This window comes from Camelus ferus, chromosome 1 (genome assembly GCF_009834535.1).
Source record: "Camelus ferus isolate YT-003-E chromosome 1, BCGSAC_Cfer_1.0, whole genome shotgun sequence".
NCBI lineage: Eukaryota > Metazoa > Chordata > Mammalia > Artiodactyla > Camelidae > Camelus > Camelus ferus.
The window spans coordinates 24,778,548-24,803,610 of record NC_045696.1 but is presented as its reverse complement, the minus strand read 5'-3'; the positions used below and the strand labels follow the sequence as shown (position 1 = coordinate 24,803,610).

Here is a 25,063-nt window from a genome sequence, read left to right as displayed (position 1 = left end):
TGATAACACGTGCTTCTTCCACAATAGAAGTCAGATGCTAAGGCAGTAGTTCAGGGAAATGAGCCTGCCTTGTGTATCGGGAACAGATTTTCCTAATAAAATTTCCATTTGTTTTACTTCTCATCGTTATACAAGACCAGGTCTTAGAAATAGCCCTTAAGACAAGTTTTGTAGTTCTAAAAAAAAAAAAAGAAAAAAGATTTCAGATTCAGGGGATCTTGTTCAAATTCTGGCTTTTGTTACTAACTCCAAGCGTCAAATAAATTTGACAGCTATTCTTCTTATTACATATTGAACTATAAATTTCTTTAAAAGTAAGACAAATTACGTGTAAAGTACCCTTTTAAGCCTATAGAGTAAAGGTAAGTCCCTTGAAAGTGTACAAGAGCCCCAGCAGGGCATTGCACTGTTTTTACCTCACACTATAGAGATGGCAGGCTTAATCAGGTGAGCTGGTTTAACATAATTAGTCTAACTGCAGAGGTAGCCAAAGGCAATGAGTTACAGACTTGTGGGAAATTATACAACTCAAATAGTTCCCTCACCCCAAATTCCAGTGGGCTCTTCCTCTACGATTCTGACAACGTTCATTTCCTTGACTGTTACTCAATCTGGATAGCTTTACAGACCAAGCAAGAATCCATGTAGATAAGATTGAAAATATTCGTTTTAATTGCATTTTCTATTTGTAATTTCTTTGATGTCAAGTTTAAAAAAAAAAGTTGATGCCTTCAAAGTATGTTGAAAGCCTTGTATGAATACATTTCATTGCTGAGACTTTGTATTTTTGACATACTAGGTCTCAGATAAAATCCCAATCTAACCTATAAACCAAAACCATGACTTTCTGATTGAGTTTCTGGGGATGGCATAGTGACCTATGAATAGAAAACCTCTAAAACATTTTTATTGGCAGTAATTAACATTGATTCATCATACATTCATTCATCCAGAACATGTTATGAACTAGGCCCTCTAAATATAAAAATAAATCAAACCTAGTTTCTGTCCTCTGGAGAAACTAAGTCTAGCAGGAGGGAAGCACCTGTAGGTAAACGGTTGGATAGTCAGGTAAGAGTGAGGGTAAATTCAGTGAGGACAGATCTGAAGAGCCTTTAATTCCTCCTTGAAGAGTATGCTGAGATTGCTGTGGTAACGCAGAACCAGAATCTTGGTGGTTGGGTTGGGAGGGGAGGAATTACCAAAGGCAATAAATCCTAAACAGGATTGAAGCACAAGTAAGATTTAACCAGGAGAAGAGAAGTACAAGGATGTGGACAAGGGGAACGGTATTTCTAAGTAGCATCAAACATGTAATAGGCAGAGTTAAGAGAGTGTGGAATTACGTCTGTAAGGTAGAATGAATTTACCAGATTCGATCTAGTCTCTTCTTAGTTGGAGGATCTTGGACAAGTTTTTTTGTTTTTTGTTTTGACTCTGTGCCTTAGTTTCCTCTTCTGTAAAGTGGGGATGACAGTAATAGTCCCACCACAAAGACATGTTGTATTTAATGAAATACTTAGTACATAATCTGGCACGTAATAAATGATTAAGAAACATAAGTTCATTTGCTAACTAGACGTTTTCCCTTCTCCATCAGCTTGGACTGCCACTTGCCCATAGCTTCCTCCTCTGTTCCCAGAACCCTCCTCTAATACTCACAAAGGAAGCTCCTGAAATTAGGGGCTATGGGGTATTGTTAACTGTAGCATCACACAAGTCATATCCGCAAGAGGCCACATCCCAAGGTTGAACCCAAGGAAGATTGAGAGCAGCACAGTTCACTAAATCTTGGACCCAGGCCATGCTGTGGTTCCACGGTCTAAACTTCTTGCTCCTCCATCATAATTCAGAAATAACAAGACTAGCACTCAAATGAAAATTGCCCATAAGCCGTGAATGTTAAGGCATGTTTATGGGATGCCTACTAATTCCCAGAAAATTTTCAGAACATTTTCCCCACTAATATATGTACTTATTTTCCAAATAATGTGTTTGGTAATAAGAGCTAAGATATTATAGTTCATATATTTGGTTGTTTGGGGCCGCCATGTGATAAATGTTTTACGTTTGTCACAGTGTTTACTTCTTGAAACAGTTATATAAAGATAGATACCAATTAGTTAAATTACAGTTGACCTTGAATAACATAGAGATTATGGTGCCTAGCCGCCTTGAAGTCGAAAATCTGCATATAATTTATACTTGGCCTGTATACGGAGGTCCTCCAAATCCAAAGTTTCTTTTCTGGGGGTTCAATCAACCATGCAGTACTGTAGTATTTATTACTGAAAAAAATTCAAATGTAAGTGGACCCATGCAGTTCAAACCCGAGCTGTTCAAGGGTCAACTGTGCATATATACTAAATATAATCCCTACTAAATATGCTATACCTACTAAATATGTCCATATGTATTTAGTGATTTATAGCACGTCACTTGCTGTGACTGAGAGAATAGATTTGGAGTGAGTGTCCTGCTTTCTCTTCTACAGCCAGGACATTTTGCTGTACAGGATGAAATTTTGTTTCATGCATTGCTTCTAGAATCAGAATTTGTAAAAATTTGGTAAACACTTCTTGAATATGAACTCAGAACTGGTTTAGAGGGGATCAATGCAAAAATTGTTAAATACGGAACAATTTCTAAGGATGAAATTTAATGCTGTGATCAACTGAAATTTTTAAAGTACAAAGATTGATGCTGACCTTTGAAAATGTAAAATTATTACTTTTGAGGCTTTCCCTTTTAAACATCTGTTCTCTTGGTTGAACTCACTAGGTCAATGGGAAGAATTCTATGGAAATATTATTACCTCCCCAAATACTATGTAATTGTGATAAATATATAATTATGCATGTATTTATACATTTATACAAATTATGCAATTAAACACACAGAAGGAAGTAAACTAAATGCCTATTAAAGTCCTTCATTTTTCTATTTTTTCAGAAGACAAAATATTTTTAATTTAACAATTAAAATGTTTAAATTTAGCTTATATGTGTATATATATATGCATATACATATATACATGGTCATATAATTCAAGGAACTACATATATACATAGATAGATGTGTGTGTATAGAGACAGTAATAGACATTTGTAAAATAATTTTCCTTTTCTACATGGTTTCTTGCTATGTAAACAGGCATAAATGTTAGGAGAAATCTTAAAATTCCTCTAGTGCAACCACTATTCAAGAATATTTTAATTGTATTCCTTAAAGATCATGATATCAACATAGCTGAAACACAAATGATTTCATGTTTACTTTTCTACTTGCTGACAAAGACATTTCAAATGTAAAATAAAGGCATTTTCTTCATACATTACTTGTTATATATTTTTTTCTTTTTAGAAATGCAGTCCAGAGAAAAATGCATCATTCTTCAGTAAGATGACATATTCCTGGTTTAGCAGGTAGGCATTTTATCAATTTGCTTTTGGCATATTACACTGAGGAAGATTCCAAGAGAAATGACAGCTAAATATCATTCCTTTAATCTAGGCATGAATATTTGTACAAAATAACCTTGTAAGGATTTTTTTCTTGTATGATTTATTGCAGAGGAGTTACATATGGTAACATGCTAGTACATACAGCACATATAATAACATCCACAGAGAAGACTACTAATACTCCTGCAATATTCTTTCATAGAATTTGTATCCCTGTTAGCACCAGGGGAAAGCAAAAATATATATAATTCTTTTACCATCAAGTATCTTCTAATCATTTTATATATACTACTTCATTTAATTCTCCCCTAAGTCTTATGAGATAGGCATTTACAAATGACAAAAATTGAGGCTTAGGGAGAGGAAGTAACTTGTCCGTTGGTACACCGGTAGAGGCACACTGACTTGATGTTAGAAGATAGTTTTTTTGCGTCCCTGTTTCATGCTTTTTTTGTTTGTTTTGTTTTGCTTTGTTATTCTACTCTTTACTGGAAATACTCTCATATATACTTACGTGTCCTACTATTAGAACACATACACAATCATTTTTGTAAGCAAGACATATAATGTGGTTTATCTCACTGAACAATTCATCTATAATGTGTGATGAAGGTTTTAATGCAAGAATTAAATCATATTAAGTGAGGAAAGTTGATTTTTTTTTTCTAATTTTATAGGCTCAAAAGCTTTCTTTAGAAATGTATTTCTTTTCTCCTATAACAAAAATTTTATGATAATATGAAACTAAATTTATCATCTTAACTTAATGCCCCATGCTCTTCTTTTGGTAGAAACAAAATTGCCTAATTTGATCTCTAAATATGTTCTCAAGAGTAGATGAATCATTTAAATAAAAAAAGGGTGGTTGTATACTATATGCCCTACATTATGCTAACCTTTAAAAATACAAGAGATAAATGACCTAGATCCTGTCTTCCAGGAATTCATGGTAGAATTAGAAAGATTAAAAAGTTCACCATCAATTAGTTAAAAAGGCAAAAGGCAATGTAAGTGTGATAGAGAAACACAATTTTCAGGAGTGTCATGTAACCATGTTGGCACAGTTGGGGAATATTTCGCAAATAATTAATGCTTTAACCCAACATTTAAAATGTGTAGGGGTGAGTCAAGTGGCATTCCAAGTTAGCAAATCCCATATGCAAACCATGGAAGCAGGAGAGAGTGTTGGTGTGCAAGAGATCAAGCTGGATGGACAGATCAGAAAGAGTTCTCTAGGATACTGAAGATAGTGGGAAGCCACTGAAGAATTTTGAATGGATAGTGACATCCTGTTTACACCTGAGAAAATCACCTTTGCAATTCTGTGGGTATGATATGTAGGAGATGAAAATGGGGACAGAGAGGGGTTAGGAAGCTCTTCAGGTATCCTGGTAGATTTATGGTTGCAGTCTGAACTATGGTAATGATAGAGATGAGGAAGAGGAAGGGACAGATGCAAGACCTATTTAAGAGAGAGTTGATTGGATGCGGAAGTGAGGAACTGGAGGAAGTGTTGAATAAATCTCAGTTTCTAGCTCAGAAAACTGTGAGGTTTAAGTGTTGTGAAAAATTGTGAGTTTAGTCTGGAGAAGTTTCAATTTCCCATGCCTGACTCATCCCCATAAAAAATGTCTAGCAGGTGTTGGGTATGTAGGTCTCAAGCTTATGGATATGGACTTGAGTCATTGACTGTAGATAAGTAGCTGAAGCCATGAGTATGATTGAGATCATCCAGAAGAAGAGCTTATTGAATAGGATGAGCAGACAGTATATTGGGCATCCTCAGTATTTAAACAGCTAGAAGAGGGCGAATCTCCAAAGGAAGCTAAGAATTCAGAATGGAAGAGACAAACCAAGGAAAGAGTGTGATTGAAAGGTAGGGAGACTGTCAAAATAGGAGAAAAATAAAGTGACCAATAGGGCCAAATATTGAAAAGGGATAAACTGAAATAAGAACTGAGCATTTTCCATTGAACTTGGCAATGGAAAGATGATTGGTGATTTTTATGAAAGCTGCTGAAGTAGGAAACTGACATACTTGATGAGCAAATAATTGGGCAGAAGAGGTTGAATTATGATAAGCATTCCAAGTTACACAAATCTAGGAATCACTTAAAGACAATGACAAAAATTTTACACCATTATGCTACATTAAGTAACACACCAGAAAAAAAAAAAGGTTATGTAAACAGGGGCTATTTACATTTAATGAATTTGATTTTTCAAATTTGTATATGTATAGATTACGTTTTCCAAATCTGAGTTCTCTCTCATTCATGATTTGAGAGAAAGAGTGATGTCTACACTGGCTTTAAAATTTTGGGACTGTACGTTTAAGTTACAGTATATCATGGAATTTAAATGATGCAAATAAGTAAATATATTTTAAAAGCTTTTATTATTAAACTATAAAAACTATATGCATTTTTGTTAAATATTACAGACACCATTTTAGGAGGCCTAAAGTAAGGAGTTGAAATTATTTAATAAGCAAGATAAAACAGCAAATTTTAAAATTTGGCAACTCAGTGTCTTAAAGTCCGTATCTTAGCTCAAACAACTAGAAAGCTCTAATTTTTGAATATCACACTTATTTTCTGTTTAAAGTTAACATCTCAGAACTAGATTGGAAATATTTTCGAGGCATGCCATTATCTGAAATTGTCATTGGCATGAATCTAATGTGCTTTCTTATCTGCTGTTCAAACAACTGATGTTGAAATATAGCTATTGTTTAAGAGAATGTTTGAAGACAGTGGTTAATTGTGTTCTCAGATCTGTATTTTGAGTAACAGAATAAAGTCAGAAATTATTCTTAGGCTAAATTCAAGCTCCCATAATTATATGAATAATTCAATCAAAATGTGCTCAGATGACACAAATAATTAGGAAATTATATGCTTATGAGCCTTAATTCCTAAGGCAGTAGCTCTCAAGATTATTTTGATGATCAACTAATTATGAAGGCTTTATTAGCAAATATAATCTGTCATCAGTGTATAATAATCATGGTCATAGAATAATCCCCTTGACATACATGTAAAAATCTAGATAAAGTTTTTATAGGTCACAGTTGAATGATTATTTTAACTAGGGATACACTATTCAATCTCTCCTATCTTTTCTTCACATATTAATAAGAGTTGTACATTACCTGACTTTGTCCTATCCCACAATTGTTGTACAGATTGACTTCTTGCCTTTTCCTATTATACACTCACTCATTTCCAGAAATGTTTAAAGAGGTGATTAGCAACAATGAAAGCGATTATGTGACTACATGTCTATACTTTCCAAGTATTCAGTTATTACTCATCTACACAAGTTGCATTTCATCTCATCCTCCCAGCCAACTGCTACCAATTTACTACCCTTAACATCAGTTGGATGAGATATTCATGCATACTTGTTAATGTTAAATACACTCAAAATTCTCCCTAATGTAACAAAATCGAAGACAGAGTAGAAATATTACACTTAACCACATTGTCTGCCTTTGGTTAAATTAGCACTGGTTTATAGCGTATTTAAAACCCTGTGACCAGTCCCTAGAGTTTCTGTTCTTAATGACCTATAAAAACAACAAATTAATCTTGCTCCACATGCTTTGGAGAGTTGTGAGGATCAAGGTGATTTAAGTGAATGCCCTTAGAAAAGAAATATCTGTCTAAAAATCACAAGATGCACGTATGTACCTTTATAATTGCTTTAGGACTAAGGTCCACAAGTTTATGGGACCTGCTGCATGCTACATACATTTCACTCATTGGAAGGGTCAACTCTTGGTCCTAGGCTTCCAAAAAGCTGCTTCATCAGTTGATTTAAAGAAGCACCACTTCCTTTTTTCCTGAATACTTATGCGTAAAAGCAAGACCAGAAGAGAGCAAAAGAGAAGGCGGAAGTACACACCTGGGAAAAGGGAAGTCACAGGAGTTAAATAACCAAGCCCATGTACATCACAATCAATTCAGCTTAAGTGTCACTTTTAGATGCTGCATTATTTGGAGACTCAGCATGAAAGCCAGGGATCACTTATTCCCATGAACTAAAACCGCTGAGTTTTGCACAGTTCTAACTCAAAATGCTGAGGCAGTAAATGTTATTAAAAATGCTTTTGTGAAAATCAATGCAATCTTATTTTGAAAATGAATATTTATTTTGTGGAATGGAATAGAAAGACTTAATGTGACATAAAAGTAGGTTATTGCTTAAGATGGTTTTAAAAGTGCACTGCAGGAAAATGTCCAGCATATTGAGTCAACAGAAACATGATTACTGAAGTCCCTTTCTTATTATGTTTAAGCCTTTTTGTTAAATATGAATTGTAATATGACATTAGGTAGTATAATAAAAGTAAAATTGAATCTGGTTTCCACAGGGTTTAAATCCATCCCAGGGTCAATCAATTCATACTGTTCAGTAACAATGACAACAAAACAATTCCAGTTTGGAGTAGTGTAATATTTTGTCACGGTCTCTTGGGCTAATATACTTAAAATGGAAAGAACTGAAGCTATACAGTCAGAAGGCCCAGGTTTAAATGGGGGTTTAATTTCTTACTAAGCAAGTCATGTCATCAAGCTCATGAACTGAGTATATCTGAGCTACATCACTCAGGGGTGTGTTTGGCTTCAAGCAACAGAATAGCCTAATAATAATAGTTAAACAAGTAGGTGTTTATTTTCTTATGTTATTGAGAAGAAGGCTGAGAATAGGCTGGTGAACTATCTCAGAAATGTTATCAAAGACCCAGGCCTTTTCTCTCTTTCCACTCCCCATCCTTGTTATTTGGCTTGTCACCCGTAGTGGCAAAGATGGCTTCTCTGTTGCACAACCATTATGTCTTCAGTACAGACAGGAAGGAGGAAAAGGCTGGAAAAGGAAGGCAAAAACTTCTCCTCTTGAAGTTTTATGCTTTCTTTTGAAAAAAGAAAGTTCTTCTTGGCTGATTTTCGTTTAGATTTCCTTAGCCATAACTGAGTTATATTCTCAATGCCAGGCAAAAGTTAATGAGAGTACCAGGACTGGTTTAGGCCAATTATAATTCATTAACTTTGTGGCTGGAATAAGGACATACTCTGAGTTCAAGAGATTTTCAACTGAAAAAATATCAAATGTTGGCTAGTAGGAAGATGCTCAGGCAGAAGGGATGGCTGTAGGGTAAGGATAATTCATTGTCTTGGCTGTAGGGTAAGGATAATTCATTGTCTGTCACAATAACATTTGTAGTATGACTAGACCATGCATCTTAGTTTGCCAGGGCCAGTCCCAGTTTAGACCCATTGTTCTTGCATAATTATTCACTATGTACTCTGGACAAGCTCTTTGAATGGAGGAGAGTGGAGGTACTAAGAGGCTGGCAGTAAGTTGCCATACTCCTTAAGGCATCAACTCAGAAATGGCATTGTCACATTGGCTCATATTCTATTGGTCAAAGTAAGTCTCATGGCTGAGGCCCTAGTTTATGGGGCAGATACAGGGACTCTACATCTAGTTGGACAATCTGTAAAGTCAAGTGTCAAAGGGCATATAAAACCCAGTTGAATAGGAGAAGTTGCAGGTGCAGAGGATGGATTTATTTCTCTTCTGATACAAGCCTAAAAAGGCAGTGTGGGTTTCTGTGAAAATTAGCTATTTAAATTTTAGTAAAGAAGGCAGGGTATGTTCGTACCTCCAAGATGAGATGATTAAATGAAGTAAGTGTTTCACTGAATAATTGGACGTCTAAACAGCCCTTTTAAAAGCTGTGAATAATGATTATACATTATTGAACTTCAAGATAAAGTTGTATGATTTTTCAAACACACAGTCTAGTCATTGCAACCTGATCAATAAGATAATTTATAAATCAAGCTATGAAAAAAATGCATGCAAATTAGTTTTAACTTTATTGTTGATTTTGCTGAATTGTTTACCTTATTCTTTCATTTTTAGAATAATTATTTTAGGCTATAAGAAACCTTTGGAAAGAGAAGATCTTTTTGAACTAAATGAAAGTGATTCCTCCTATACCGTGTGTCCCATCTTTGAAAAACAGTGGAGGAAGGAAGTTTTAAGGAATCAAGAGAGGCAAAAAGTAAAGGTAATTAATTGTTAAATACTTAGTACTTAATTACTGACTAAAATGAAATAAGCTTGTTCCAATATGAAATATTATTATTATTATTATTATTATTATTATTAATATAGAAAAATCCCTTTAATATGTGAAATAACAAGCCATCTCCATAAGTACAATTAGTTGTTATTGTAGCTAATTTCTGTCATCAAATTACTCATCATCCCTTCCTTTCAAAATTCAGGAGCAAAAGTGTTGATATGTATATAATCTTTGGCTGCTCACCAATATCTTTTCTCATCTGTTGTGGCAAAGATGGTTTCTATATCTTAGAGCTTTATGTCTACTGGTCAGAGGAAGAAATGTAGTGGCCAAGGCCAAAGTTTATTGGGCAGAAATAAGTACTTCACATCCAGCATTGCATCTACACACATATCTTTAGACTTCCCCAAAAGAAAATGTAATTTGAATATAAAAACTTTTATTGAAACAGTTTCAAAACTCACAAGAGTGATAAAATACAACTATTTCTTTTTCCATTTATGTTACATGATACAAGTAACACCAAGTGGTCTGGAGACATTCCATACCAATGATATGGGTCATATGTTCAAGTTCAACCAAATTTATTCCTTTCTTGTTGCTTTATTATTTTTGGATTGCCTTACTAATTTTATGGTTAGCTTATATCTATTTTATGTCTTCATTCTGGACTATTTTCTCATTGTTTTTATTTTCTTCAATTATGTAGTCATCGTTTCATAAAGAGACACATACCAGGAAACCATCTCTACTGTGTGCATTGTGGAACACCTTTAAGTTCGTCCTGATTCAGGTTGCTTTATTCAAAGTGTTTGCTGTTATTTTGTCCTTCACTTGTCCACTCATAATGAAGTAAGTTGAAGTTTTTTTTTTTCCTTCCCATGGGTAAATGATAAGCACATTTTTCACTGTAAAACTTGTAGTAAGAAAGGGTGGGGGAAGTTTCTTATTACAAATTTTATTTAGGATACAAGCGTTCTGTTAGGCTTCCCTGCAAATATGAGTGTGAATTATGGTAATATAGTGAGTAATTGCTGAAAACCAGACATGTGCTAAGCAGTGTTTTAAAATCTTTATATTAATTATCTTCTTAAATCTTTACGACAATCCTGACATAGGAAGTAATATTATACCCAGTATCACAATGCTGAAACAGACAAAGAAATTTGAATAATTTGCCTAAGGCCACACAGCCAAAAAATGCAGAGTTATGATTCAAATCCAGTCAATCTGGCTTCAGTATATGCTATGAAAATGAAATGATTCATACCTTCACTATTTTTCTTAGCTGTGGGTCTTTTGGGAATTGTGCTTTATCAGCTAAGGTAATAATATGTAAATATAAGTAAATATATGCATGTGTGTGTATTTATATGTATACATAGACACATTTAAAGAAAACTTTTAAGAATTTATCTATAGAACACTATAGAACTAGTATTTCCATAGTATCTATTTGTAAGGATTCACAAGCAGACAATGAAACTGAATCCTTGACTGTATGCCATCTCTTTCAAGGGGATATTTCCTTACCTCTAATTATCATATGAAGGAAACACAAGGAAACATGTTTTTAATTATGTATTTATATCATAATATATTTAATATATAATTATATATTTTTTTTTGTTTTGACTGTATTTCCAAGTTGTTGGAGTCTTTAAGAACAATTTAATTCATGAAAATAGAATTAATCCTGAGTTGTCTGAACCCCAAATAATATCCAGACACATATTTATCCAACGTTTATTAAGCACCTGCTACATGCCAAACACTATTCTAAGTAGACTGTGAGGATAGAGTAAAAGTCAAAAAGCCCCTGTTCTGATGACACTTAGAAGGGAGAGATAAATAATAAACAAATGACTAAATATGAATGATATTAAGAGCTAATCAGTGCTAAGGGGGAAAAAACGTACAGCCAGGTAAGGGGGTAAAAGGAATGCCGGCCTGGGGAGTTGGAAGTTGCTGTTCTGTGTGAGGTGTTCTGTGTGAGACATTGGTTATAAGATGACATTTGAGCCAAGTTCCAAAGGAAGTTAGAGAAGAAGCCAAGGCCATATCTGTTGTAAAGAGGAAGAGCAAAGAGGGCTAACACCCTGAGGCAGTAGTGTGCTTGGTGTCTGAGGACCCATAGGAGCCAAGTGAGGCTGGAGCAGAGAAGCTGAGAGGAAGTGATGAGACTGAGGTCAGAAAGGTTTGTGGGGTAAGAAGGTTTTTGAAGGGCCTTGTGGAATGTGATGAGGATACTGGATTTTACTCTGTGTAAGTCTTTGGAAGATTTTGAGCATAGATTGGTATGATGAGACCTCAGTTTTTCAGGAATCACCCCAGCTTCTGTGTGGAGAATAAAGTAAAGAGGACCAAGAGTGGAAGAAGGAACAACTGTTGGAAGATAAAGATAATCCAGGCAAAAGTCAACGGCAGCTTCAACTGGGTGGTGAAGGTGATAAGTGGTCGGATTTGGGCTTTATTTTAAAGGTAGAGTCAACACAGTCCACTTATGGATTGAATGTAGGTTGAGAGATGAAGAAAGGTGTCAAGGATACCTTCATAATGTTTGTTTAAGTCACAAGGTAAATGAGTTACCGTTTACTGAGGTATAGAAGGCTCAGGAAAGAGTAGAGTAGGGAGTGGAATTTGCTAAATTTGAAATATGTATTAGCCATTTTGCAGAAAAGAATTAAAATCGCAGATCTGACTGTATCTTTTGGAAGGCCTGCTCGTGGGGTGGGGGCTTTGGCTGGTGATTGGAACTTGGATTTCAGGACGGTCTTCACAACCCTAACTGATGAGTGGATCAGTATGTCCAGATTGTTTGTACAATCAATATGATCCATGCTGGATATCTGCTTTCCTTCAGGGAGTTTGGGATTTTGGTGTGTGTTAGGAAAAGGGTGCCCTGCATGCTGAATCTTTGAAGGGCTTCCCTGGTAGATAAGATTTCACATATTTGCCACAGCTTGTTGCTGGGGGAATTAAGTATGTTCTCTGTGACTCTACCAAGAGAGGACTTTCTGAAGCTTATGCTTCTTTCCCCCTGGGCTTCACCCCATTCACCTTTTCCTTTTCTCATTCCAAGAAGCTTAGGCAAGTCTTTTTATGACCTAGGCTTGGAAATATCAGAATGTCACTTTAGCCATATTATTTTGGTCAAGCAAGTCCTTAAGTCAGCTCAGATCCAAAAGGACGGGAGTTAGTTTCAAAATCAAAATGAGTAGCAAGGGATTCCTAACCATTCTTAGTCATGCTCTGATTTCCATCTGCCAATGACTACTGCTCAAGAAGCTCATTGGAGAACCACTGTCTTTCCTAAAATAGCTATAGGTCATGGCAATTCAGTGTCTCCATATTCTCCCAAAATTTGCAGTCTATGGGGTTCTAAAGAATTGCTAAGTCCTTGGCTGTAGGGTAGAGAATGGTCTCCTTAATTTTGTCACATACTTTTATAACACACTAGCTTGAGCATATGTGCAAAACAGTCATTTTAATATTGCACTGAAATGAGTCAGTTGACATGTCTTTCTCCCTGAGTAGACTATGAACTCTGCCTCCATAGGTAAGGGATTTTATGTTATTCAATCTTTGTGACTTTAGCTCCTAGCACAGAGCCTGGCAAATAGAAGTCAAACACATTTCCTGAATGAAATAGTGAATAAGTGGGCTTATCCAAGTTACGCTTTTCCAAGAAACACTCATTCTAGAGTAGCTGGATAAGCTTAAAATCCCCACATTGAGGGACAACTGAGTTACAAGAAAGAATTTTATGAATTTGTATGATCATAATTTGAGCTTGAGGGGAACTAATTTTAATAGCTAGTTTTGAGATATATATATATATATAGAAAAGTTACTGGAGAGGACTATCTTCAAGGATGAGAATGCATTGTCATGTCTCATGTGTAATAACCAAGCATATAAAAATAATACTTTCATTAATTTACTAGTAGAAGAAATGTGTTTTTTGTTGACTGTGGTGCTTATTCTTTTTTCCCACTTACATGGATTTTATTCTAGTGTCAGTCAAACAAAAAAATGAGTATTTACATCAGATGTCATGAATATAGATTTGTGGTCTTTACCATGCCCTGATCACATATTATTTATAGTATTTTCTGGAAATATTTTTAGTATTTCCATATTAATACCTGGTGATAGTCATCTAGTTGTTTGACTTTATGAGAAAGGAAAATGTCTCACTGACAGATACATCCACAGTAAGAAGAGCAGTGCTCCTCTTTCAGGAAATTTAATTCTGAAACCAAGAAAGTTTTTAGTAAGTTGCTTTTGTAAAAGTAATTTGGTTTCCTAATGAATGGCATCTGATGAAGATCAACTAAAAATATAGAACCTCTTGTTGTGTATGTTTTTATGTCAAATAGCTCACTAGTGTCATTGAAAATGTATAATACTCAAAATAGGAATTTTCAATGACTAGAAGTTTTAATAGGATTTTTAGAGACATTGGTATATATTTGGTTCCAAGGTACAATTTTAATAAAGGTAATTTTTTGAAGTACTTGTTTGATAAAGCATTTCAGGCAACACGAATTACTTTTAACTGTTCATCCGTTAGCTGTCCAAGCTGTTAATAAAATAGATCAAAGCTTAGCCATTTATTTTTTTATTTTCTACTTTAAAAATATAAATTCACATTAAAAATGAGTTTTTAAATTCATTTTTCTTAGGAAAAATTAGGAATAGTCTTGCCTAATCACATATGGTTTCCTTCTGGTTCTAATAACCTGTTAAGTTCACTCAAAGTGTCTGTTCACAATGACAAAGCACATTTGTGCACCTCCAAAGTTCAAAGCGGGAAGGGTACATTTCTAAAATATCTAATATTACACCTTTTACTTACCAAGTAAGAGGAACTATTTAAGTAGACCAAGAACAAAGCCTGCAAAATAAATGACATAGTAATTTGTGGTATCTCAGAGTATATATCAAAGTTGTTTCCACCATTATGTAGAGTATATGTAGTTTTTAAAATTATTATTTTTAGTCACAGATGCAGTTTTTAAAAGGTTGGGAGCACCTGTATAATGTTATTAACAGTGGACATCAGGCATTCTGAGTTTTAATCAGTGTTTATAGTGTGGGACAATAAGCAACCAAGAGAGTTATGGCTAGGACCAGCCTGGTTATCTGGCTGTACCCAGCATTGACCTTAATCATGATGACTGTGTTGTCACCAAACTTAAGAGGAAGTTAGTAAAGGTAGAGGAAAGGGAAATTGCATATGGATAAAAATAATAAGAAGAAGTGAGATACAATTCAGGCCTTTAAAAAAAGTGTCTGTTTGCCATGTTAAGAGATTCCCTGCTTAAGTTCTAATTGTCATGTTTCCCTATATTTCACAAAATGCTTGGTTTTGGGAAAAAAAGAGAAATTTTAAATGTCTCAACTTTCATGATGAAGTTAGAACAGAACAATTAACTAATTGATGAGATTAGCGTATGAAAACTAGAAATTAACCTTCTACCAACTAGCCTTCTACCTACAAGCCAATGAAAATAATCGTTGACTTTACTTTATTATGTAATGCTTGAGTGAAAATAAAGGGGGGAAGGATGCCAAATTGGGCCAGTAGGGACAAAGAACAGGCAAGAGTGTTTGTGTGCGTGCGTGCACGTATGTGTGTGTGCGCTCGTGTGTGTAACATTTTGACAGCACTTAATTCCCATAAACATTCAACTACTTCAGATGTTTAACATTTCTTCCCTTTTCTCCATTTGCATATGACATTCAGGCAAATGATCATTTTCTGCGAACACGGCCCCAATTTTGGCTGGAGTGGCTACGGTTATGCTTTGGCGCTTTTCATTGTTGTTGTTTTGCAAACTCTGATCCTTCAGCAATATCAACGTTTTAACATGCTCGCTTCAGCAAAAATTAAGACAGCTGTAATTGGACTCATCTACAAAAAGGTAAAAGGTTGAAGGAATTCCCACCTTCTAAATGAAGTAGATCCTTATGTGCTTTAAAAATAAGAGAACTGAAAAAATAGAAGAGTATATTAAAAAGTTCTTAATGTGTCCTTTGAATATACATTTATTTTGCTGTAAAAGAACTTTGGCTCATTAATACTGGTTGCATTAATTTTTCTAGAGGGTTCTCTCCCTATAGTCCCTGCACTTTCTAGTCAACTCTAATTTATGAAATTAAATGATGTTCTTTGTCCACTGTTATATCACTTAACTCCTCCTCTGAACATGAATGGAATTGAATGTTTTCATGGTAATCTAAATTTGTGTATCAATTAAATTTGTTCTTCCCATGATCATTTTCATTCTACATACTACCTTTTTCCTTCTCTCTCTACTCACTTTGTTTTTTCTTGCAACAAGCCATCCTTCTCTATACAAACATCTGTCTCTCTTTCATGCTAAGTCCTGTCACCCCCACCCCAAAACCTGACTGATCCTTATACTTCATATGACCCTAAAGTTTATTTGTCCTTTCTTGAAAATACAATTTTAAATACCACCTCTTTACCATCCAGAGCCTTTTATTTACATCATAATTATAACAATCAAAGTGCTTCCACACTTCTGTAGTCATCACTGAGTTATTCAATTAAGTGTATTTTGTACTTTTACTCTTTACTCCTCTATAAATTATGGGCTCTTCAGATCTATAATAGGAACTTATTTACCTGTTGTACCTTTAGCATCTAGGTGAGTGGCTTTTACACAGTTTTATAAAGGTTGGAAGACTGAGGAAATGAATAAATGAGCCCTTGCCTTCAAGAAATTGGGGAGAACTATTAGCATATCAATAAATGTGTGCAAATAAATGCAGTTATAAGAGATCAGATATGCAGGAAATCTACAATGTTTGTAGGCAGTTAAGGAAGGTTTCACATAGAAAAGAGCCTTGAAATGGTCTTTGAGAGAATTGTAGAATTTCTGTAAGTGGAAGGAAGTATAATTTGGGCTGACCTGAGCATGAAGTGTTACAGACCATATTAGGCCAAAATGGAGGCATAGAGTGATTTTAGAGATTCTGGAATGACCCAAGACCAATTGAGCCAGGAAATGTAACTGAACTTCCAGCAGAGCTAGCACTGTATAATACAGCCCAAATACAGAGTCAGAGAGGCTGCCCTACTTGTAATTCTAGAGGCTGTAAATTCTGAGAAATCCAAACATGGGGAAAAAATATCAAAGAGCCTAAGAATCATTGTAAATGCTAACACTTGTTTTCCATGTATGATCCATGTCAAAAAGGATTTCATTTATTGATTAAAGCAATGGAGTTTAGGTATAGGCTTTGGGTGGATTTACAATCATGAAAGAGTAAACTGCAGTAAAAATTAGAGCAAGCTGTCAGAAATAAAAAGGAAAATCAAGTGTTGTGAGTGAGTCCATTGCAAGGGCAAAGAGACCCTGGAGATAATGTAAGAGGGAGTAGAGTCTACAGAAGTGAGACCATATGGTTCCTTAGAGATTGTTTAACAACAAAGGGCACTCAAGGATCAAAGGAATACAGCAATCCAAGCTGGTTTGTTTAGTGGATCCTGCAGTAAGGATGAAGATTTAATTCCAAGTCCATCAAACAAGCAGCAGAAGACATTATGACCTGTAGTGTTAGGACACCCTAGGATAGCACATGCAGGTGGCTCTGATATAAGGTAGCCTTTCTTCTGAGTCTCTTAGCCTACATCCATTTTCCAGAGGGACTAATCGGGGTTGCTAAATTTCCCCTCTCCTTTATAGATTTTAGGATTCCATTTTTTTTATCATATTTATATAACTTCAAGATCCTTAAGGGCTCTCAGAGTGGGATCAGATGACCCATATTCATGTGACATTGGCCCTATTTCATCAGGGATTTGTATTTGGACCAGGGTAAAGCTGGCCTCATACCCTTTTCTTGACAAGGGGTGGGGTGTTCAAAAGTTGTTGTTCTGTATCCATCCACATGACTGCTGCTACTTTGGAAGAAAGTTCAGGGAATATCATTTTTTAAGATTTGTGGGAAAGAACATAGGTCTCCTTCCACTTGATCTTTGGGTCTCAAACCTCAGATTGTGTTACCCTTAGCTCCCAGGTGCAGGCTCCATGAGGATTCTTGAGGACTTCAAAAGCAGCATCAGTTAGTCCTCAGCTTAATGTGGGCAGTCTAGGGGCGTTCTTCCATCAGATGCCATCCAATATAAGATTTTGTGATTTAAAAAATATTCTTTATCTGCACTGCCCAGTACAGTAGCCACTAGTCACATATAGTTGTTAAACCTTTGAAATGTGATTAGTAAGACTAAGGAAGTAAAATGTTAATTTAAAGTAAATTTAAATTTAATGACCATGTCTAGACTGCCTACATTAGTGGTTTAAAGGTTTGCTCTTCCCTTAATTGTGGTAATTATAAAATACAAATAAAATTGATAAAAGTCTGTTCCATTCTTTAAAATAGAGATACTTAGTTGTGGTCAGAAAGACGTGAGGCAGAATCCAAATCCTGCACTTAGTGAGTCAGAAAGAGAATCCTGCATACAAAAGAACTGAAGAAAAATGAATTCCCCTAGATTTATGAGGATCCATCTTTATGTACATCATGTCTCATTAGAAGTTTGACAACCACTGTTTGAGAATCACTGGGATAGAAACTTTTAGGGCCCTTTCAGCTCTACATTATATGACATCTGTGACTTATTGCTAGGATGGTCAGGAAAATATCATGGTTAACATTGCATAATATTCTGCAATGGGTGTCTGAAGGATAAACTGCATGAGGCAGAGGCTCTACTGTTGGAAATACATGGGGTAGGGAGGTACAGAAATGAGTACAAATCCTGCTCAGAAGATGATGATAGATTCATTTAGCTAGAGGCTCTGTTTCATGTACAGGATAATGGGGAGGGATAGAGTGGTAAGACAGAAGAAATTACATGTTTTTTAAAGAACCTTGAAAAAAATATTGTAAAAATATAATTTAATTCTATAGGAAATTGGGATTCATTTGTGCCACGGGGTGGATGATCAGGAGAAAAGAATTAAGAATGATATGGTTGGAAATAAGGAGTACCTTGGAGCTATTTCAGTAGTTCAGGAAATAAAAATACAAACCAGGGCCATGGCAATGAGTCCATAAAGGGACAGCTATGTAAGAGGGAGAACGTAAAATTGCAAAGCCAATTTCATCACCAGATGATAAAATGAACCATTAGTGAATTGTGCTCAGTAATAAACAAGACATTTCCTGTCTGTATAAAGGGTTTTTGAGGCTGGGAGCCATACCTGGTTCATCTGAGTCTTCTTAGAGCATAATTCAATCGATGAAATGAGTGAAGTTTAAAAAAGTGATGAGTCACATACTTGTGTTTTACCCTCCTGAGTTGGTGCCTGACAAGGGTCATTCTGCCCAGTGTCATTCGAGCCAGTGAAAGAAACCAAATTCAGTTCAGAAGCAAAGGAAAGCTTCATTCTCTGATCAGAGAATGGAGAGGCACAAGCTCACTCTGGAATACAAGCTTTCCCTGGCAGGCTGTGGGCGGGGCTGGTTTATAGGGCTCTCCTCAGCGGGATAGGGAGGAGGCAGAGTTCTCGCGGGACTGGCAGAGCTGCGCTGCTCATGCGCCAGCTCTCAGTGCCGCTGCCATCTTGAATTGTGGTGTTGGTGGCAGTGCTCCTGCACACGGTCCCTGAGCAGAAGTATGGGGGCAGCCGTTCTGCACTAGGAACTGTGGTCTGAAGGGCTGGGGTGGGGCAAAGCCCCTGCATGCGGCCCACTATGAGGAAGGGAAACCAGACTAAGCCCAAAAGAAGAAGGAAAAACGGTTGGACTTTATTTTATTGCCCAGATTCCCTGGGAATTGTTAATAGACTTTGCCAGGGACAGTTGTGCTGTGTGTGTGTGTGTGTGTGTTTTCCAATAGGAGGGCATTTATTTGCTTCCTTGGATAATTTCTTTGAACTACTCAATCTTTTAGTATTTGCATAAATACTTTAGTACTGTTTATCTTTTTCTTTTTAGAAAAGCAGGAGAGGTCGCTCTCACTCTGTGGCACTCACCTTCTGAGATGGCCTGCACTCTGTCTGTGGAGTGTGTGTGTCCTAAGCCATTTTCCCTTCTGAGTGAGGCTGACTGCTCTCTGTCTACGGAGTGTGTATCTCTCTAAATAAACTTGCTTTCACTTAAAAAAAAAGAAAGAAAAGTGGGAGAAAAGAATTTATATTTGTTTATAATGATAAGTTGGGGGTGGATTCTAGTAGAGATCAATGGGTCACTCTAAAAAATGCCATAGTCTTAATGAAATGAGAATTATTGCTCTTGGATTTCCATTGTTTTACTTGGCCACATTAAGTGGTCAGTAACTTAGGAAGATTAAAAAGCTACAATTGGAGGAGACATGGCTAGAGGCTTAACTATCGTAGTGGCTAGTATTTTTACGCTTTTTTTCCTCTTGTGGGAGTAGTATTTATTCGGTTTTATCATCAGCACAACTAGCTGAAATGTAAAGGAGGATTGACCGCTGTGGTAGCCATGGAGCTTAGGGGGACCTGATACCTGGTGAACCTCCCATGTCTGTGTGCTTGTTTTCCCTGACTTTATATTACTCATTTATTGAATAAATAGGTTTTTAAGCTATTTTTAAAATTAAGTTTATTTCTTTTGTTTTTTGGGAGGAGGGAGGTAATTATGTTTATTTATTTACGTACTTTTTTTGGAGTAGGTACTGGGGATTGAACCCAGGACCTTGTGCATGCTAATCATGCTCTCTACCACTTTAAACTATATCCTTCCCTTGAATAAATTGATTTTGAGCGCCTCCTGTTATCTCATTTACTCTTGTTAGACCCAGCTCTCAGTCTTGTCTCTTTAAATCAGTGTGGTGGAAATTCCTTAAAACTTTTGGTGTATGTATGGTCTTTTGCCTCATTTCCAGTACAAATACCAAATTTTCACTATTTTTAGTTATTTATACATTTCACTGGGAATTTTAGATAACTAGGAATTTAAACAAATGAATTTCTAATATCAACCTTGGTAAAAAGTTACCAATAATTAACCTGGAGGATATTGAATTCAATTTACAAGTATTAAATAAAGTACACAGAGGAAAAGTGAGAATTAGGCCTTGGAAAAAAAGAAAAGAAGTATTTCTATCTGCTCCATGAAGCCTTTCTAACACTTTTATCTTTCTGAATACCCATGGCCTTCGTAGCTATTGTTATAATCAGCCTATGTGTAGGATATGTGCATAGGAGGGGGCTAAACTCTGCAACAAGATTATAATAATCTCTTTAAGAATTGGTGTTGTATCATTTAAAAAATTAATAATCATTGGATATTCATTGATTTACTTGTGTACTTTGTATTGATAAACTTTGGATGGTTTAGCATTATAGGAGTGCCAACAAGCAGAAGGAGAGCTCAGTGCTGGAAATCTAGAACTGATTTCTTCCGTAGTCTTGCAATCCGCAAATTGTAAAGGGCTCTTGGTGACATATTTGCATGATCTACAGAACTCTCTAAGTATTTTGCTTCTTTTTTTTCCCCCAGGCCCTACTTTTATCTAACGCTTCTAGAAAAAAGTTTTCCACTGGGGAAATTATTAACTTGATGTCAGCAGATGCCCAACAACTCATGGACTTGACGGCAAATGTCAATCTCCTTTGGTCAGCCCCTTTTCAAATCCTGATGGCCATGTCACTCATTTGGCAGGAGCTGGGTCCAGCAGTGTTAGCAGGGGTGGCAGTCCTTGTGTTTGTTATACCATTAAATGCTTTCGTTGCAACTAGAATGAAACAGCTGAAGGTAAGAAAATGATTACCTCATGTTACATGTGTCAGATGCTAAGCTTTCCGATTTGAGTTTATAATAACCATCTAGTTAATTCTCTATATGTGGAAAACAGAGGTTATAAATGAAATAATCCAAGTGTATCATTCATTTATTCAACTGATATTAATTTAGCATCTATCCTGTGCTAGAACTGTGCCAGACACAGAAATTACAGCCGTGAGGAGAACTGGCAAGTTCCAGCTCTCATTGGGCTATTTGGAGGAGACAGTCATCAAGCAAGTAAATAAATACGTATATAACATAATGCCTGGTGTTAATTTGTGTATGAAGAGAAAGAAATAGGGTAAGGTGATCGAGTAACAAGGGTATCATTTCACACACAGAGTCTGGGAAGTCCTCAGGAAAGATATGATCTATCAGCAGGGTAGGGGAGTAGTCTATGTGGATGTCTGAGAAAAAGACACATCAAGCAAAGGGAAAGGTGTGTGCATGGCCTTGAGGTAGGGATATTCTTGGTCTGTCTGAAGAGTGGTGAGGAGCCAGTGGGCTGGAGTGAGCAAGGAGAGACTGCATGCAGCAATGGACAGTAAATGCTTAACTGAATTAATTTTAATATTCTTCCTCTCCATTCAGTCTGTCATTCATTGTACTGTCCATATGTTTTTGATGTCTGCTATTTGCAAGTCAGTGTACACTATGCTGTACTGTAGGAATGGAGGAACAGGACGTAGTCCACTGCTTTGAAGATCACACTGTTAAGGGAGAGACAGATGGTTTCACATGTTAAAGTAATGTACACAAATGCAGATGTATTGCTTATGACACTTGTTAATTTAAATGGATCACAGTTTAACAATATCTATGCACTGACATGAAAATGCATCAACCATTGTTAGAGGAAAAAGTAAATTAAAGAAACACATATGTATATATGTATATTGTATGTCATGTATATATGTATAGTGTATGTCATGCATATATGTATAGTGTATGTCATGCATATATGTATACGTATATATAATTAATCAAAATTTTAAAATGTGAATATACCTGTGCACATGGATATGACAGAGATAAATAAATGAAGATATATATACATAGATTTAAATATATTTGTATAAGTGTAGAAATAACCTAAAGGTAAAGCACCAATCTTTTAATAGTTACCTGTAAGTGAAATTAGATGGAAAGAGAGATTTTCTTACTTACTACTTTAATACATTTAGATGCTGAATTTTTCAAAAAATTGCAGACTAGACGACTAGTCTTTAAAGATAACTAGAAAATAACATATAATTATAAAATAATTATGAATTACTAACCACACTCGTATTTAGAATAACAGGTGTTTTAATGAATGCTTTTAAACTAATTTTTAAAAAATATTCTGGATTTTAAATGATTATAAATCAAATTTTGGGGAGTGGAATTCATTTTCAGGACCTTTTTCTAGAATCCTAAAATATCCAAAGAGACTGCGATATTATGTACAAATATTCTAAACAGAAAATGTGCCCTTAATCATACAAATAATATTAAGGATATTAACTTGTAAGTGTGTACTTTGTTAAATAGTGCAAATACTTATTACTACATGTAACATAATTGTGGTGATATTATTGAAGGAAACCCTTAAGAAGCAATACCCAAACAATGATAAGTATAAAATAATATAAATAATAAACTTTTGAATAAATATGTAATAATGGATAATATTTTCAAAAAAGCAGTATTTGAAAATATACAGTTTAATCACTAATTTCCAAAGTATTAATAACATTGAAGATAGTGTACTTAAAATATAGAAACTTTTTTTTTTATTGTTTTGATACTTCTGTTGTTATGTATATGTAAATAATTGATAGAGTTTAGGGAATTTTACTCCATAGAATATGGATACTATTTTATTATTCAATTTAAAACAAATCATGTCTAAATGAATATTATTTTCTACTCTTTTGGAAAGGGGGCATCTTGTCTTTATGCTAGTACTGGCTACTTTTAAGTTATAAAATATTTATTTATAAATATTTTCTAACAGCAACAAAATAATATTGTATGAAATTATAATATAGTATTTTTCTACTAAATATTATATAAGATAGAGGAAATTGATTGTATTTTTTAAAATAGCTATAGCCATGTAAATTAAAGTGTTAGCAACTTTTGTCAAATACACCTTCATTTTCTTTCCATTACATAGAAAAGCAAAATGAGGAACAAAGATAAACAGATCAGACTGCTCTATGAAATCTTACATGGAATTAAGGTAATATAAAAAGGACATGCCTTTAATTTAACTCTTTAGTATATAGCAATAAGTTAATCAATAAATGAATTTTTGATCATTCTCAATATCAAAGTAATAATATATTTAAAATTGTTGGGAGAGTATTTTAGATTTCAGATGTATAAGAATTCTTATTGCTGAAATAGTATTTAAATAAAGCCAAATAAGATGTGGTGTTTTCTTTTTGTTTCTCAACCAACAACTAAGCACAAATATCCCAACAGACACAAAATATTACTTGTTTTAAGGGGGGGAGAGATAGAATGAAGCAGGGAAGAGTGAGTGGCAATACCATTGTCATCAGTGTGAAGGCAGATTTATGTGGGGGAAGTGATGAGAAGTCACTCAGGTTCTTTTACATGAATAAACATGATCATTACAAATGCTATTCTACAAAAGGTATGTTACAGATTATCTGTTCCCTAGAAAAGCTATCCCCACCCGACACCACTAACGTTTTCTCTGTGATAAAATAAGTGAAATCTCGTGAATTTTTGTCTACAGATTGTCCTCAATTTAACAATGGGGTTATATTTTGATAAACCCATCATAAACTGAAAATATCATTCAGTGGAAAAATGTGTGTAATACATCTAGCCTACCAAAATCATAGCTTAGCTTAGCCTAGCTTAAACATGCTCAGAACACTTACATTAGCCTATAGCTAGGCAAAATTATCTAACACAGAGCTTATTTTATAATAAAGTGTTGAAAAGCTCATTAATTTACTGAATACTGTACTGGAAGTAAAAAACAGAATGGTTGTAAGTGTATTGGTTGTTTACCCTCGTGACTATGTGATTGTCCAGCATCATGACAGAATGTTGAATCATGTATTATTAACCTGGGAACAATCAAAACTCAAGACTGGAGGTACAGTTTCTACTGAATGAGTATTGCTTTTGCACCATTCTAAAGTCAAAAATCCTAAATTGAATCATTGTAAATTGAAGACCTTCTGTATATAGTTTCAAATCCTATTGTACCTGGATTATGCCTTACTCGATTTTTCTGAAGTGCAAAATTTGCAAAGCTCACATGGAATTTCCTTGTGACATTGACAACTGCATAGGACGTTTCCTCTTTCTGGTGCATCTATCATTATACACACAGAATATACCCATTATACGAAGACACTGATTCACTTTAGAATCTAATGATATGCTGTATTGTGCTGTGTAGAATTTTTACAAAATTGTAAATTACTGAAGTGAAAGACATTGTTAAAGATACCTTGAAAGGAAACTGGTATCCATTTATTCATCTGAAATTAAGAGTAGCAGCAAGTATCTCTGAAATTTAACTCGGATTATTCAGTAAGGTCACACATCTCCAAAGCATACAATTCAAATGCATCTTGCACCTACCTCTTGGTGGGTTAATTGATAACCTCTGCATCCATAAAAACAAAACAAAACAAAACAAAAACAGTGATATATATTCATAGATTTTAAATAC

The 25,063-nt window shown here is 35.1% G+C and overlaps 1 protein-coding gene across 3 annotated transcripts in view; it reads left to right on the top strand.

The window, feature by feature from the left end:
- LOC102517628 (multidrug resistance-associated protein 1) overlaps window positions 1–25,063 on the top strand; it is a 77,228-nt gene that overhangs the window by 866 nt on the left and 51,299 nt on the right. For all 3 annotated transcript variants that reach the window (XM_032477363.1, XM_032477362.1, XM_014558555.2), the window contains exons 2-7: window positions 3,364–3,425; window positions 9,399–9,546; window positions 10,274–10,416; window positions 15,317–15,494; window positions 21,073–21,327; window positions 23,519–23,584. In XM_032477363.1, coding sequence (XP_032333254.1) covers window positions 3,364–3,425; window positions 9,399–9,546; window positions 10,274–10,416; window positions 15,317–15,494; window positions 21,073–21,327; window positions 23,519–23,584 — 852 coding nt within the window. The remainder of the gene's footprint in view (window positions 1–3,363; window positions 3,426–9,398; window positions 9,547–10,273; window positions 10,417–15,316; window positions 15,495–21,072; window positions 21,328–23,518; window positions 23,585–25,063) is intronic.